At 41.9% G+C, this 16901-nt stretch overlaps 2 protein-coding genes and 1 non-coding gene across 8 annotated transcripts in view; 1 reads left to right on the top strand and 2 right to left on the bottom strand.

Annotated features, from left to right (window-relative positions):
• The window catches only part of LOC146991831 (uncharacterized), a 38540-nt gene extending 34242 nt beyond the window's left edge, over nucleotides 1-4298 (top strand). For 3 of the 5 annotated variants that reach the window (XM_085779303.1, XM_085779314.1, XM_085779291.1), the window contains 6 exons: nucleotides 627-732; nucleotides 879-952; nucleotides 1622-1720; nucleotides 2144-2260; nucleotides 2379-2476; nucleotides 3426-4298. In XM_085779303.1, the coding sequence (XP_085635429.1) occupies nucleotides 627-732; nucleotides 879-952; nucleotides 1622-1720; nucleotides 2144-2260; nucleotides 2379-2476; nucleotides 3426-3639 (708 nt within the window). In that variant the 3' untranslated portion in view covers nucleotides 3640-4298. The remainder of the gene's footprint in view (nucleotides 1-626; nucleotides 733-878; nucleotides 953-1621; nucleotides 1721-2143; nucleotides 2261-2378; nucleotides 2477-3425) is intronic. The other 2 variants (XM_085779336.1, XM_085779325.1) reach the window with 1 other exon arrangement.
• Nucleotides 4295-8213, bottom strand: LOC146991830 (fibrinogen-like protein 1). Of its 2 annotated transcripts, none has more exons than XM_085779452.1 (7): nucleotides 8062-8213; nucleotides 6441-6609; nucleotides 5738-5897; nucleotides 5552-5649; nucleotides 5385-5473; nucleotides 4718-4926; nucleotides 4295-4625 (listed from the first exon to the last, which is right to left on the bottom strand). In XM_085779452.1, the coding sequence occupies exons 2-7, from the start codon at nucleotides 6550-6552 to the stop codon at nucleotides 4400-4402; spliced, it is 894 nt and encodes a 297-aa protein (XP_085635578.1). In that variant the 5' UTR covers nucleotides 6553-6609; nucleotides 8062-8213; the 3' UTR covers nucleotides 4295-4399. The 2 variants fall into 2 exon arrangements, with proteins under 2 accessions (XP_085635578.1, XP_085635569.1); XM_085779443.1 differs by lacking the exon at nucleotides 8062-8213 and adding an exon at nucleotides 7104-7377.
• Nucleotides 8214-15492: 7279 nt separating this feature from the next.
• Nucleotides 15493-15584, bottom strand: trnar-ucu (transfer RNA arginine (anticodon UCU)). The gene is given in 2 exon segments: nucleotides 15493-15528; nucleotides 15548-15584. It is a non-coding gene; the product is annotated as a tRNA-Arg (tRNA).
• Nucleotides 15585-16901: the final 1317 nt, after the last annotated feature.

The raw sequence follows: 16901 nt of genomic DNA, 5'->3' as shown, positions 1-16901 counted from the left end.
TTGATTCACGATTTGGCTCAACTGGCTTTTTCTCAGCATGTAATCGAACCCACACAGTGTTTTAGTCACACACTGGATCTGGTTCTGACTGGTTCTGACTCATGGCATAGAAATTTAAAGGGATACTTCACCCAAAATCGATAATTCACCAATTTTCTACTCACCGTTGGAGTTATCAAAACGCTTTTGTAGTTCCGGCTAGCAATGGATTTTCATATAATGGCGGCGAATAGTGCTCACTTTTGAATCGTTCAAAACACACACTATGACACATCCAAATACCTCCACATTGCTTGTCCGTACTGACCCAAGTGTCCTGAAGCCGCGACATGAAAAAGTTGTTCGAAAAAAATAATTTTATCTCTGTTTTTAGCCTTGTTGTAGCAGTAGCTCCCAGTGGCTGCGCAAGATGCGTGAGATTTGCTGCGAGATGTTCTTCCGTGTTTACATCACGCATCCAGTGGTTTACAACGACGAACGAACATCTCGCAGCAAATCTCACGCGTGCGCACAAACATCAACATTTTGGCTGAAGTATCCCTTTAACGTTTAACAATATGTCCCGATGTGTGTTACTACGATAACACCCGATACACACTGTCTGAATGAAGTTGCATTTTCTCCAGGTGGAGGATCTGAGGAGCCAACAGGAAGCAGAGAGGAAGCATCAGGCAGTGAGTCACAGCCAGGAGATGGAGTCTCTCAAACAGCAGTATGAGACGTCCGTCGAAGGTGTGTGGTGCACAGACACACAACATTCACAGCTCACACCAGTGTTTTAAGTCGGACTTTACCACACTGACCGATGATACTGATGTTCATTAATGGCTCCCGTGTGTTAAATGACTTGAGTGTGTGTGTGTTTGTGTGTGTTACAGAGCTGAAGAGGATCCAGCAGACCGACCTGCAGAATCTAGAGAAAGCGCTGACAGAGACTGGAACGTCTCTCTCGGTGAGTCATTCACCTGTTGAGTTAGTGTGTGGGGCTTAGTGTGTTAATTTGTGTTGCTCTGCGTAGGTGTGTTAGTCTGCATTTATCAGACTTTTTCATTCTGCTAGAAAAGATGTTTCTTCACCAACCAATGTTTTTTCTGCACTGTGGCACCTAAAAAAATTCTTTGGAGGATTTGTCACAGAATGATGATGATTTATCAGGAAAAAGTGTCTGACAAAGTATTTTTTAGTCTGTCACCATCTGAAGATTTTAATCTGTACTGTCTGTAGTTTTACTTCATAGTCTGTCACTGTCTGTAGGTTTTAGTCTGTTATTGCCTTTAGTTTTTACTCACTATTTTTACTTTCATCTGTCACTGTAGTTTTTAACCTATCATTGTCTGTAGTTTTTACTTTAATCTGACACAATCTTGCCAATTTTAATGTCCATATTTTTTATCCAGTACTGTCTGTAGTTTTTAACCTGCCACTGCCTGTATCCTCCTGTGGCCGTAGAAGTGAAATGATATCACATGTAGAAAAAGTGTTAGAATGGTGCAGTCCGTTTGCTTTGATAAATCTTAGTTTCCTCCACAGTGGAGCAGCAGTTTGATGAGTTTATCTGCTGCTGTGTTTACTCATTCATGACCTCTGACCTCTGCGTGTGTGTCTCCTCTCCTCTGACCAGGAGAAGATATCTGTGCTGGCGGCAGAGAATGAGGCTCTGAATGAGAAGCTGCAGGCGGAGGAGGAGAGGAGGAAACTGGTACTGACTGACAACAATCTGGTAACACACATCACACACAGTGTCAGGGATGCTGGAGCCAATCCAAGCTTGGCATTGGGCGAGGGGGCGGGGTGCGGACGCCGGCCTTTCACTGGGCTGATGTAGACACAAACAACCTGTCGCAGGCACAGGAAGAACAGGCAAACTCACATAAAGGCCCCAGGTCCAGGGTTCAAATGACTGTGAGTGCTAATGCACGACCTGCCACCCAGTGTTGTACTCTCTCTCTCCCACCAAATTTTAACAATTTAAAGAGGAAAAAGAGCGCAGCAGCCCCCCCTGCTGATGTAGACGAGTCACTAATTATAACTTTAAGTCCACAGCAGCAGAGTGTTAGCGTCAGAGAAACCCTTTGTCTCCTTGCCTGTGCTGTTGCAGTGACCTCCAGCTGCTCTGACTGTGTTTGTTGGTGTGTTTGTGCAGAAGGACTCTCACACCGTCTACCTGGAGCAGGAGCTGGACAGTCTGAAGGTGGTGCTGGAGATGAAGAACAACCAGCTGCACCAGAAGGAGAAGAAGCTGATGGAGATGGACAAACTGGTGAGTGTCAGGGAACAGGTGGACCGCAGCAGTCCACCAAATTATTATTCTACATTTTATGGCAACATTGGTCCAGATTGTTAAGGAGTGTTTGACTTTGTTTGTGTGTGTGTTGCAGGTGGAGAATAATGTAAAACTGGAGGAGTGTCTCAACAAGGTCCAGCAGGAGAACGAGGACTACAGGGCCAGAATGGACAAACACGCAGCTCTCTCCAAGTATGTACTGTTGATCTGTGTGTGTGTGTGTGTGTGTGTGTGTGTGTGTGTGTGTGTGTGTGTGTGTGTGTGTGTCAGACCTTTACATTTAAACTCATCTCTACTTCTACGTTTGCTAATGATGTTCACACTGAAACCTTTTGGATTTAAAACGTATCTCCTGCATTTCTTCCTGATGTCCACATCCTTGAGTCAGAGTCATTTTTATTGTCCCTCAGTAGGGAAATCCATTTGGCAGTGTAGGGCGACAAACAATGAACAATCAAAAAACAGCAGTAACAGTCATACCAATAGACAGTCCTATGAATAAAACAATTACAATCACAACAATAGCAACCGATGAAATGAGTAAAGAAAGGAGCGCTTCAGACAGTGCAGGAGGATATTTGTCATTATCAGTTAAAAACATGCAGCAGAGGTACATTTATAAATGTATATTTGTTACTTTTGGTGGCGAGGCCAGGCAGACAGACAAACAGATGGAGAGTCTGACAGCTGGTCAGACACCTGTCAAAGTATTCAGACCACCTCTGTAACTATGGTATTAATATGTGAAGAGGAATAGTCCAATAGTCTAATCCAGTCAAAGGCTGTCAGCTCTAAGTTCAAGCATTTGAGATCCAATCACTGCATCCTGTCCACACTGAAGGACTTACTACCACACTGATGTCCTCTGCTGCTGTTTCATTATCAATCAAAAACAGTTTACTATTTCAAATGGGTAAAAGTGTATTTATTGTACAAGCTGTGCATTAATTCACTCAACGCCTCTGTGTCCATCTCGCTTTTTGTGATGCTTGCTTTCTCTCTAACACATTCATATAGACACACAACCAAACTGACAAACGACCCATCTGTCAATTGGCTATAAATCAGGACTAGGACTGATCAGGACTAGCTCTCTGTCTCCCCCCTGTGACAACTCTGTCTACTCCTTTTTCCGCTGCAGGCAGCTTTCCAGTGAACAGGCCAAACTCCAGCAGACGCTGCAGAAAGAGTCCAAGGTCAACAAGCGTTTGTCCATGGAGAACGAGGAGCTGCTGTGGAAGCTGCACAACAGCGACCTGCTGGCCAGCCCCCGCCGCCTCTCACCCACCTCACCCTTCGGCTCCCCAAGGAACTCTGCCTCCTTTCCTACAACTGCCCCTTTATCACCCAGATAACTCCGCAGGAAACGCCCTCCTGTCCTCTGACCTCCTCATCACCTTTCTAAGCCTTGGATGGATGAAGATCCGGATGCAGAGACAGAATACAGTGTTGTTGGATATGAATCGCGTAACAAACTTGAACATTTTGAACAAATTGCATTAAAAGACACTTATTTGGAAAGTGACAGATGTTTCCGGTGGCACTGATGCACTTCACTCTGAGTGTGGGACTGGCCTTGCTCTATCAGTCTCTACCAAACGCCTGGTTCACCAACAAACTCTGTTGTTCTGGAGAGGAGAGAACAACAGGCACCTCAGGGTCTGTACATAGAGCCTCACTCTCATAGTGACTGTCCTGAATTTTATTTTTTATTGTACAGACTGTTGTTGCAGATCATCCTGTCGTCATCTGAAGAGGTCACTGAGAACTCGGCTCTGTGCTCGGTCTGGGTCACAGTGGTTTAGGTTTGCAGATGTTAAGATGGTGGGTTCTCCTTGGTTTAAAGAGGTTGTTTCTCCCAAAGAGCGAAGCTCAATCATTGATCATAGTCTGTCCAACAGACCCTGGTCCTGTTTCACACTTTGTCCTGAAGAACCTCAAATGTACCCAGAATGCCTCAGTGAACCATGTTCTGTTTTACTTTTGGACAGAATAAATATGACACATGAATAAAGCAGTCTGCTTTTATTTCACACAGTAAAACAAATGTAAAGGAAACACCTGTTTTTCTTTAAGGTGTGAGGATGAAGACAAACAGGTAAGCAAGGTGTGTCACTAGTTCTTCCAGCCAATCGGCTGAGGATGGTCGATGCTGCCTGCTGCCCCTGCTCCCGGGCTAACAACCGGCGGCGGATGCTCGAGGTCAGCGGCTCGTACCATCATCACCACAGACTTGATGGAGTACCACCAACCGTGCCATGTGTACCACACCACCCCGTCGTCAGTCATGGCTTGGTACGGCCCTTTGTAGTAATGTCCGTTCAGATTCCCTGAGTCACACCTGTGAGGAGGAAGTAAAGAGATGGGGTGAAACACTTTGTTTATCTTATCTTTCTGTTCACACTCGATGAGAAAATCTGTTCTCTCACTTACTTGCTGAACCACCAGCCTGATTTGCTCAGTCTGACACACTGGCCGTCGCTCCTCTCACTCTGATTGATTGACTTATCAAAGGTGCTGAACTTGATGCTTCTCAAATCTGGACGAGCCCCTGTTTTCCCACCGGTGGAGGTAGTGTGAGTGTCAGCCAGGGCGTCCCCTGCATTCCCAGTGAACTCACCCAAATGTAACTGGTACTGGTCCTTCAGTGGGGGAGACAAATGTGTGTTTGATTGTTACTTGCACATCTACGTCAATCGCTGTGAAACAAAGTGTCACTTTCTCAACCGGATGCAAACATAGAAAAAGAGAGAAGACTGATGGAAGAAGGGGACAGGGACTGATTGAGAGATGAGAGGGGGACTGAGACTGGAGTACACCAAGAAGAAAAGGGCACGGGGTGGAAACAGCTGGCAGACGAGCAGTCAGACACCCTTCTATAGCAAAGGCCATGAAATACAATGAAAACACACATAGTCTAAATAAGACCAGGAGTGTTATGGGAAAAGAAGAGAGGGCGAGGTCAAAGACAGAGAAGAAGAGTGCAGGTGATCATTTTCAAAAATAGATTTTTATTCCACCAGATCAATCAACCAAACTTTATTTTGCATTTTATATAGCGCTGTACATGTCACCGTACGTTAACATGTCTCTGTTTTACCTTCTCATCGTCCACCTTGAAGTTCTTGTACTCTGCGTAGCGCTGATTCCCATCAAAGTCCTCCATGTCAATCCGCAAGTCATAGTTCCCTAGAAGACACAGAGTTACACATACACACCCACCATGTAACCCACACACACACACACACACAGGTATACTGCACATACCCTGGGAGGTGAGCTGGTGTAGAGCATCGTTTCCCAGCCAGAACTCTCCATCAGGGGAGTAAAGGTCTCCAAATCCATGTTTGTACTCCACCCATGATCTGCACACAGTGTACACACACACTTATTTCATATTTATGTCTAAGCTTGAATATTTAAATTATTTGTGTCAAGCTGACACACACACACCTGTCGAAGCTCTCCTTGCCATCTCTCCTCCTCTGGAAGACAGTCCATCCTCCTCCATCACTCATGTCACAGTACACAGTCAGTGCAGTGGGGGAACCGTTTGGACGAATCACATAGAGCCCACTGGCCACGTTACCAGCAGCAAACACCTGGGAACAGTCTATGCATGCACACACACACAGGGTGAAATATTCAGACAGGTGTTGATTGTATTGTATGCAACACACAGAAACAACACAGACACTTTCATAACAACTGTTGAGGTGTTGAGCTGCTTGAGATGTTTAACTGCTAACTGGCTACTTGAAGGCAGTGGCTCGGTGTGTTATTACTACCGACAGTCAGTTTCTACACAGTACACACAAAGTGAACTAGCACTGGTTTGGATTCATGACTTGGTCCTGAATGGTATAAATGGTAAGTGTCTTCACTTGATAAACTCAGTGCTCAGCTGCTGCTCTCTTACTGAGCGTGTATGCAGCTCAGTGGGTTTATCAGAGCTTTGTCTTAAAACACATCCTGCAGACAAAACAAGGCTCATATGAGCAGAGCTGGAAGAACAAAACAATGAGCTAAAACAGGCTGAGGGGTTCTGCGGCGCTGTGGTAATTAGGTCACAACTTAATCCTGTGATCCAATATTTAATTAACATGAATTATCTTGAACTCTGAGGACAACCCCAGTCCACAATGCAGCACTGTACCTCTGTACAGGTCCTCGGGGTCCAGGTATGAGAAGGGTATGTGCTCCAGCTGTTGGGCCTGGCTGTTGTGGAGCTCCTGGATATAACGGTGCTGGTCACTGATCACATTCATCAGGCCTCGGACCTCTGCTTCCAGACGGGCCACCTCCTCCTCACACGGCACCGGGGCCTGTAGAGAGACAAACCGGAGCAATAAGTCCAGTTTACCCTGGATACGACCTGTCAGAACCAGCACCGCTCGGTTGAAGATAGACAGCATTTTCAAGCTGGATAAACATGCAGCTCTGGTGCAAAGAAGAAACATGAGGTGACTTAATTTTATGGTAAAACTTCATGAACTGTATGCAACAGTCTCTTAAAGTCTCCCTCACTTGAGCAGCAACATGAAATTATTTGCTATAAATTTATATATTTTTTGCAAGGAGAAAATAATTAACAACCAAAATACAAAGAAATCTCCATCCCTGGTAGTTTAACAGAAACTGAGCTCATAAAGGTAAACGTTTTCTTCCACTGTCCCAGATGCATGTTTTTAATATTCAGATAAATCATCACACACATGAAGGTAAATTAACAGCAGAAGAAACATTTCTATTTTGTAAATAATCTCAAAATTCAATAATACACTGACTGTATTGTGATAAACTGATAGGAGTCACTTACAGAAAGACATGAAGCCAGGTGAAGGAAGAGGACCACCAAAGTTCTCAGCTTATCCATAATCAATGATCTGTTCATCACTGAATCAAACTGCTCTGTCTGAGCTGTCCCACTGAGCTCCTCTCTTACATCTTGTGTCTCATCATGGCCCTCTCTCACCCTGACTGTAAAACAGCCTCCATCTAGTGGCTGCAATAAACTCTCCTTATTTCCTCTCTGTATTTAAATCCTCTGTCAGACAATTCACTTATTCCAGGCTTTCTTTTTTCACCAACATAGATCTAGGCTACACCTTTTTTTTTTTCCCCAAAATTGCTAAAACACTATCCTTGATCACTTTTCTCACAACTGCAAGCACAAAACTCAATAGTCAAACTACTGTTACAAAAACATAGGTTTATTCAAGTGTGCAACCAAGTGTAATAATGAACTGAAATTAAGAGAGTACCAGTAGGTTATGCTGTATGTTTAGTTTCCCTTACTAATCAGGGATGTAGGCTACTTCTCAAAAACACTTTTAGTTTACTTGGCTTATGACTAGTTTTTCAGACGAGTAATTTTTCCCTAAACTTGTTTATAGGCCTACTCAACTTAATGTATTACTAATATACAATAATAATAATAATGCTGACAGCCAATCATAACTCTGCCCTGTGTTAGGGGCGGGACAAGGCCATAATAGTAGGGTATCTCTGCATAATACATGCTCCTCCTGGGCCCACAAGAAGATAGACACACTAATATCCAGAGAAAGGACAGAAAGGCTTCGTGTTGTGGAGAGTTTTATCGTCGAGGTCGACTGTCCCTGGTGCTGATTGTATCTTTGTTTGTAATCTGCAAAAAGGTAAATAAGAGTATGTACCTTGGTTTTTCAACTGTTGTTGTTGTTGTGGTGGTGGTAAAAAGGACATGGCTATGCTCTGCGACTTAGCGACCTGCTAGTTAGCTTATCTTAGCATACCGTGTTAAAATGTGCCTTGATATCAGTGCTGTTTAGCTTAGCATTGTGATGCTGCCCAGTTTAAAGCAGGCTGACGTTAACTCGCTGTGAAATAGCGCTGTTTGGTTCAGCTGAGTTAATAACTTAATGTGCTTCAGGGAGATGGACGCTGCTAACTGAGAGAGGTCGGAGCGGTTTGCCCACTGGATGGATGATGGACCCCGCTGCTGTTTGCTGCTACGACTCCCACCGACCCCGTCTCCATGCCAACAGCTAGTTTTGGATTCTGGAATTCCACTACGTCACTGAGCTGATACGCACGTGTTTTTATTTTTTATTTTTGCTCGTTTCTGAGTGAAGCGAACTTTTTAAAGGTACAAAAAAACAAGGTATTTTGAGAGTAAAAGGAGAAGGTTTAAACACTAAAAAGAGACCTTTATAACTTTTAGGTATTGTTTTTTATTTTATTTAATTTCCCAAGACAGGGTCACTTTCTTTAATTTTCATTTTATTTTATGTTCCTAAATAAATACCTGTTGAAGGATTATTGCATTTTAAGTACACTTGTAGGGAACTCAGCTTCTGCCTTATTGTGCAGAACAGTCAAGATAATATAACATAGCCACATGGGACATGAGAAGTTCCTGAATTGTAGCCTAACTAACTCTAGCCCTTCTCTCTTGTACTGCAAGGCAAATGAATGCAAAAACTTACCAAGAAGTCTTTGATTATATAAAAGGTGTAGGATACCCACGCAGTGCTACAAAGTCGCAGAAACATGTCATTCGAAGAAGGTCAGCAGGCTTCAGAGTTAATGGTAAGTGGAATTCAAGTTCATTCTAAAAATCCAGTCTCCATCCAAACTCCATGAATATGCAAGCCTAGTCTGGATGGTGTATGAAATATATGTGGTGTATATCTCTATATTTTGATGGTAAAGGAAAACAATGATACTATATACAACATCAGAAACGTTCAGCTCCAAATCCATTTCTAAAAGATAACTTGTTGAGGTACTGTAATATTACATAAACATGCTGAGTAATGTAATTTGTAAGTGAGTACATATTTTTTGTATTCTAACAGGAGATCTATTGTATCACAAAAGAAGAAAAAAAGGTGACGAAAGATTGGTTGTGTGTGGAATCAAAGAAGCCATGCAAATCTTTAGGGATTGTCACGTAAATGCCAATGGAACCCACAGTGGTATCGTGAAAACAAGGGACAAAGCGTGCGAAAACTTTTACTGGCCTGGCATTACGGCAGACCTCGATAAATGGGTGAGTATTTTTTTTAATATATAAATTAATGTAAAAAGTAAACATGCTGAATTAAATTTTAAGCACGAATATAACAATGTAATTGAGTATCTCATACTAAACTCAGCAGAACCATGGAGGGACAATGTCCTGCTTTGATACAGGACTCGTATCATATATTTGTGTTTGGTGTGATGTAGTAGAATGTGTATATGTCAGCCAGAGACATAATGACAACCCACTTTTGTAACCCTCAAATTTACTGTTTACTTCTGTTGTCTTCTAGGTTAGAGAATGCAAGGGATGCCAAATCGGTGCTCCAGGTACAAAGACGGTTACTAAACATATTCCCAAACAAGTGAGTCTGAGTATTTTTGCTTTATTCATCGGGCTTACCTTTTGTGATGGATAGTACTTCAAAGTGTGTGTTATTTTGTTTTCCTTTGAGATCAATACTGATATACTAAAGGACAAGGTCCTGCTGTGATACAGAACTCTGTATCATACATTTGTGTTTGGTGTGATGCAGTAAAATTTGTATACGTTAGCCAGACACTAGTCATGCCACATAAAACATAATGATAACCCACTCCTTGTGAAACTCAAATTCACTGTTTACATGTTGTCTTCTAGGTTACAAAATGTTTGGACAGACACACCAGTCCTCAGTTCATCCCCGAACAAGTGAGTCTCAATATTTTACTTTAATTGTGGAAGCTTACATTTTGTGATTGAATAATGTTTGATGTTTGTTATTTTGTTTTCCTTTTGAGAACAATACTGATAAACTAAACTCGGCACTGAAGGAAACTGTCCTGCTGTGATACAGGACTCAGTATCATACATTTGTGTTTGGTGTGATGCAATAAAATTCATCATTCATTCATTCATGGAAGCTCACATTTTGTGATGGATCATGTTTAGTAAAAAGTCGTCTGTGAACGATAGATGATCTCACCCAGGGTATATCGGGGCTGCTCTCTGCAGCGGAGACATTGAGTTGCTAGCAGTAAACATGTGAACGTATTACGAGCCATGGGAGTTTCCACAGGAGCAGAACTCCCTCCAGACTGAGGCTCAAAGTGCAAATGTGCAGGAAAACCTCACAGAGCTGATCTGCACAGTCTGTGAGCAGTCTGGAGCTGATGCCATCAGGGCCAGTTGCCTTCCTTGCTTTGATCCTGGTCTGTTGTTATGGAGAAGCTGGAAGGGGGATGTGGAGGGACCCCTGTTGAGATAGGTGGGGGTTGGGGTGTGGTGATGGTGATGATGATGTGCTAGGTGGGGAAGAGAGGGTGTGGCTGAAAGGAGCCATTTGGTTTGGGTTGTGGTGGGTGGGGGAGACATTGAGGAGAACAAATACCTGGGTGTACCTAGTTACTAGTATTACTAGTACTAGTATTACTATTAATACCTAGGTGGCCAAGTTATCCAGACACTAGTCATACCACATAAATTACAATGATAACCAACCCACTCCTTGTAAAACTCAAATTCCCTGTTTGCATGTTGTCTTCTAGGCTACAGAATGTATGGAGAGACAAACCAATGCTCCAAGTATAAAGCAGGAGACTGAGTTCATCCCTATACAAGTGAGTCTCAATATTTTTGCTTTAATCGTGGAAGCGTACATGTTGTGATGGATAATGTTTGATAGTACTTAAAAGTTAATGTTTGTTATTTTGTTTTCCTTTTGAGAACAATACTGATAAACTAAACTCAGCACTGAAGGGAACTGCTGTGATACAGGACCGTATCATTTGGTGTGATGCAATAAAATTTGTATAATGTCAACCAGACACTGGCCATACCACATACAATATAATGACAACCCACTCCTTGTAAAACTCAAATTCACTGTTTACATGTTGTCTTCTAGGCTACAGAATGTATGGAGAGACAAACCAGTGCTCCAAGTATAAAGCAGGAGCAGGAGACTGAGCTCCTCCATGAACAAGTGAGTCTCAATATTACGCTTTATTGGTGGAAGTTTACATTTTGTGATGGATAATGTTTGATAGTATTTGACAGTTAATTTTTTTGTTTTTTTCTCTCCTTTGTTAAGGTTAGCCAACCATTTGAAGTTGTGGGGATGGACATTATTGGAGAAGTGTCTGAGACAGACGCAGGCAATATCTACATATGTGTAATGGTGGACTACTTTACCAAGTGGACAGAAGCATTCGCCTTACCCTCCAAAACGGCTGAAAGTGTAGCAGCGTGCATCATGAAGTTTTATTATCGTTTTGGTGCTCCTAAAAGAATCTTAACTGACGAGGGAGGAGAATTTGTTCGTGAGGTTTGTTTAGTGTTACAGCATGTCATATGCATGCAGTATCATGTTTTGCAAGGAACCTCAAGCAGTTTATTTCATAGGAAGATTAATATGGTCTGTATTGTTAACCAACAGCTGAACAAGGTAGTGTGTAAACACCTGGGGACCACAATCAGTCTTTGTGCACTCTATCGTCCCCCGGCCAATGGACTCGTTGGAAAACACAATGGCACTATACAGAGGTAACAACCCTGTAATCATATTACTTTACCGTGTATCTTTCTTTCTTTGGTTGAATATGTAATTTGATTTTATGACTGAGAGTGTGTTGAAAACATGTTGGCTTTCCCGTTAATGTTACAATATTTTTCAGGGCACTGTATCAACTTGTCTCAGATCGTCCTAACCAGTGGGACTTATATCTGGATGCTGTATTGTTTGAACTGCGAACAAAAAAGCACATGACAACTGAGTTTTCCCCATTCCTCCTCCTGTTTGGTACAGAGGCCCGCCTCCCAGATGAGGTTCCACAAGATTTCAAGGTTTGGTTTGTAAAACACCTATGGTTAATTTATGTCAAACACAAACTAAAAAAAAAAAAATCTGTGTCAATTTTTTATTACCGGTATATGCTACACAAAATATAAAAAATGTGCTCAATATATAAGTATTTTGTGCCCAAAGAAGTTACTATGCCTTAGTTGAGGTTGTATCTATTCAAATCCTTTAATGTAATATATTTTGTTGACATAGTTGGAAATATGTTATTCAAAGGAGCATTATCACAAATACAGCAGTAATAGCAATAAAAAAAAACTGAAATACGCAATAAATAGGTCGAGGGGAGCCATAACTGTTTATACAATGTATACAAAATATAGCCAACAGTGTAGTGTCTGTGGAGCAAATGCAGAATTTATTTTTGTTATGAGACAAGCCGGCCCGGCCGCTCCTCAACGGCATGCTATGTAGGATGTTTACTTCAGATAAACTGCACCACTGGCCCCATCTAGTGGCCTAACAAGGAATTGTAATTTGCGATAATGCTCCTTTAAATTTGATATTTATTACCAAGGTCATAGGTAAAGAAGGTAATGTTAAATCACTGGTTTTCATAGTTGTAATGATCAGGAATTCTTTGAGATTGTACAGTTAGTCAACAAAGAGCAATTGTTAAAGATCAAAAACTGTATTAATAAATGAGTTCTCTATATTACAGATTGACAGCAGTGTGGAGGATGCTGTGTCAGAGACCATTAAACAGGAGGACTCTAATTACAGCATGGTGTGGGCACAAACAACACAACAGCTGCTCAAAATAAATATAAGACACACAAGACACTATGTAAGCGAAAATAAGTTCTTATATTGTCCACTTGTTTGTTTTTTTTTGCACTACAGATATCCTGTGAGATCTGCGGAAGGCGATTCCATCATGTTTACGTGGGAAGACCAAAGCTGGACGAGAGATTTGTTTGTGCAGAATGTTAAATTATTTCTGATGAGTTATGGTTATAATGTTTAAACTGTTTTATATTTAAATGTATTTTATACATTTTGTATTTTTTATTCTCCGCTATACACCTGCTATAAGGCAGGTGGTTTTTAAGACACAGATGAAACCTAACAACTGGTTCACTTACCTACAATTCCTGTTCACACACCATTTTGCAGTGGTGTCAGAATGTTTAGTGATCAATATTCACTATCAGTGGCGCCGCCAGGATTCAATTTCAATGTACGCACAGAAACGGCAAATAGGCTGCAACAATTTTTTTTTCGGGGGGGGGGTCGCTGTGCCCATCATGCCACGTAGCAATGGGACTTGTCATAATATACTGCACAACTGAAAATATTGTTGCGACCCCGCAGTAATGTTGTTGTGATGTTTAAGTTGTGTGATTCCTGACTGACTGTGAATGTGTACGGGCAGGTAGGGTATGGTTGGATGAGAAGCTGAGGGGCCGGGGTGAGTGTGAGGAAGACAGTGTGTGTAGGTGAGTGAGGAGGAGCAGAGGAAAAAGTGAGAGAGCTGTCAGATAAGTTTGTGTTATGTTGTTGTAGTTACGTCGGGTCGGACGCTACAATATCAATAACAACATGTGCTTAACATAGACGTCGGACGCGAAATAGCCGCGGAGCGGAGCCAGTTTCCTTTCGGTGCCGTTAACCGACTGTGCCAGATGCGCCAGAGCGCGCACCTCTGTGCCAGGCTCGCGCTCTGCAGCGGTTTGTGTTGATTCATCTTAACAGAGCGCGTGAGAGATTAACACACACAGGCTACACACATACGGGTTACACATACCCACAGACACACAGCTGATGGGCCGAGGCTCCCCCAGTGGGGGCTCAACCTGGAATCGGCACTTATGAGTCCATAATCGCGGTGCAGACGAGTGAGTTTGGAGCTAGAGAGGAGAGACCTTCATTATCGCTGCTCTGCTGCGTGTTTGTGATCGTGGGTTTGGATCTCTCTTTTTTTTTTTTAAATGCCTGGAAAAGGCTCAACTGTCTTTTTGACATTTCTATACTGGACCGGGCGTAATCATCACATAGCGGTAGTGTAATAGGCGCCAGAAATCAAAAAGAGACAGATGACATGATGTAAACGACAATCACTGGCTTTTACGTTAGGCTTCCACTGATTGGTTTAACAATCAATGAACTCAGCACGTTTAGCCTGTTACAAACAACAAGCGTCTTTATCACACCCGCTCAAAATAAACAAAATTGCTTCTTTTTTTTTCCACCTATGAAAAAAATTGTACGCACAGTGCGTACAGGATTCCGGCTGGCGGCGCCACTCATTGTATGCCACAATTCAGCGCGAAATGTAGTGGACATCCGATTAGTAGGGAATAGTGAATGAGAGAGTGAGGACACAGCCACAGTACTTCTTGTTAGGACAGATGGGGTAATTCACCAATGTTTACTTTTACAGCTCAACAGTAGAACTTTCTTTTCTGCCAAATCATACAATTGTATTTTCAAAGAAAAAACAAAATGGGAGGGGAAAAAAGAAAAAATATGAATGATTTTTTTATGTAAGTTTTTCTATTGATCTATTGATATTGGTTTGTTGTGTTGATTGAGACACGGAGACATACTACCCCATTTTCAAATAAAAACACGGTCCTGAAATGTGCGTTTCTTTTCTGTAATACACATCGTTTTTCACCATTGTTTATGGTTAAACCATCCTCTTAGCTTTTATTTTGAAGTATTAACCTACTTCCGTGTCACCTGATTAGGAGTCCTCTAGGGCTCATCGATTACACTCGATATCATGGAGAAAAAAGGTAATTAGCAAACTCCAAATTTGGACCATATCTTGTTTTTTGGAAACAAAAACACTGTTACAGTGTGTACTCTAACTGACATTATTACATTTTATATGACTTGTAATTTCTGCACAGAACACATTCACATTATCACATGTGGGCCGTTTAGCTCCTATAAGACCTGCTTCACATCTATTCTAGTCGCTAAATGTGACAAGTGTAGATGCCATGGGTGAGTGAGTTTAAATCTCCTACAGTCTATGGTTTAAATTAAATCTGACTTCAGGAAGCATAGACAAATGTACACGAGCCAGATTCACAACGGTGATCTCATGACCAACCCGTAGAGGGCAGTCGCTAATGCATTTTTACAACAAAATAAGCCAAATTCAAATACTTGGACTAAAATGTCAAGATTTGGACCAGAATCAATCATCAACACTACTTAATACTCAAATACATTCGTTTTCAGCAACAACAAAAAATGGTTTTGGGGGTTTAGTGATTTTTTTTAGCGCTGAAAAGGAGTGGGATCGCGTCTGTTACTCAAACCATTACGTTAATTAAAATCAAACGTAATGCTGTCATAGTTGTAAGCCACTAATGCCGTGATAGTGACGCTGAAAACGAAAAAGTGCGACTCCGGTGGGACTCGAACCCACAACCTTTGAATCTCTTCGCATTCATCTACCTAGAAGTCCAATGCGCTATCCATTGCGCCACGGAGCCACCTGTTGCACTGCCACGCATGACGGTTAATGACCGAGGGTTAGGGTTGAGAAAAGAAAATGGGAGGGGTCTTTTCACTGTCTTCGGGTATAAATGAACATATATTGGTGCCATAACAAACACAGAGCTGTTCACGGAGCCACATCCTTCTCCGGCCTCTGTCCTCATTTGTCTTGAGAGCTTCCTGTTGTACTGAAGCGTCCAGAGTAATGGCGGCGTTGTGGTTTGTTTGGCAGAAGACGCCATAAACACTCTCCTCCCGGTGGGTCGAGCCCCTCTTGGTTTTATTTCTGATCGACAGGGTAAACATGCTGTATCGCTCTCTTATCTATCACAGGCAGCGGTTTAAATCACTGCACAGTGCACACACAAAATCAGATACTAGTAGCATGTTGACTCGACGAGCCTTCAAAATAAAAGCCCGAACGTGAGCGCGGTAACTGTCCTGCTAATGGCATGCATACAGAGAATTACAGGGCTAGCGCATGGGCTAGCGTTATACAAAGCCTTGTTGTTTTCAGACCTGCCAAAACATCTGGATCTCATTTCGGTGGACGACGTCGTTTTATTTTTTTTGTCTGAACTGTATTTCCATACAGTTAATAATGTAGGAGGTATGGGGTGATACTGGTCACGCAAGGGGGAGTTATGTAGAAAATCCCTGCTCCAAAGCTGTTTAAAGTGGCATGAGTGACTGTCATTACAAATTAGAACAATATTTCAAATTTTCAGCCGTTTTGGCAAATTTAGGCAAATTCTGAACAACAAACAGGAGAATAGGAAGACAAGACAGTTGACCTTGTAATGTTCACTTTGCACCAGTTAAGGATTGAACCCACAACCTCTGGAACCAAAGACCAAAGAAAGAACATCACTATCACCCCAAAAGCATTTCAGCTGGACTTGTAAATGATGTGGCCACAAAACTATTTAATCATGATAATGATCATTAAGCATAAATCAGAAAAAATAAATAGCGTTCATATTCATAAATCTTTTTTTTAAAGTAATTGTCAAATAGAGGGGAGGGAAGAAAAGGGTTAAAAGTAGTTAAAATGGTTTGAAATGATAAAACTCCACACTGCCTGACATGTTGACGGGGTAGTAAGGCAGGTAATTAAGGTTTTACAATAAATTGCTTACCAGCACTGCCAGACATTTCTTTTTATTTATTAATCTTTTCATCGTTGTTTTAAAAGAGAAAGTGATTTGACACCAAGCAAATGTCTTATCACTTGAATCAGTGTCAGTTGAAGTCAAATCAAAGTTAGTCTGCTCTTTATCTTAGCTTGAGGATGTGGTATGACACACCCAGCT

This window comes from Trachurus japonicus, chromosome 1 (assembly GCF_045865225.1).
Source record: "Trachurus japonicus isolate A0001 chromosome 1, Traja_1.0".
Lineage (NCBI taxonomy): Eukaryota > Metazoa > Chordata > Actinopteri > Carangiformes > Carangidae > Trachurus > Trachurus japonicus.
Note: the sequence above shows the minus strand (reverse complement) of the source record. Positions and strands in the feature narration are given on the sequence as shown.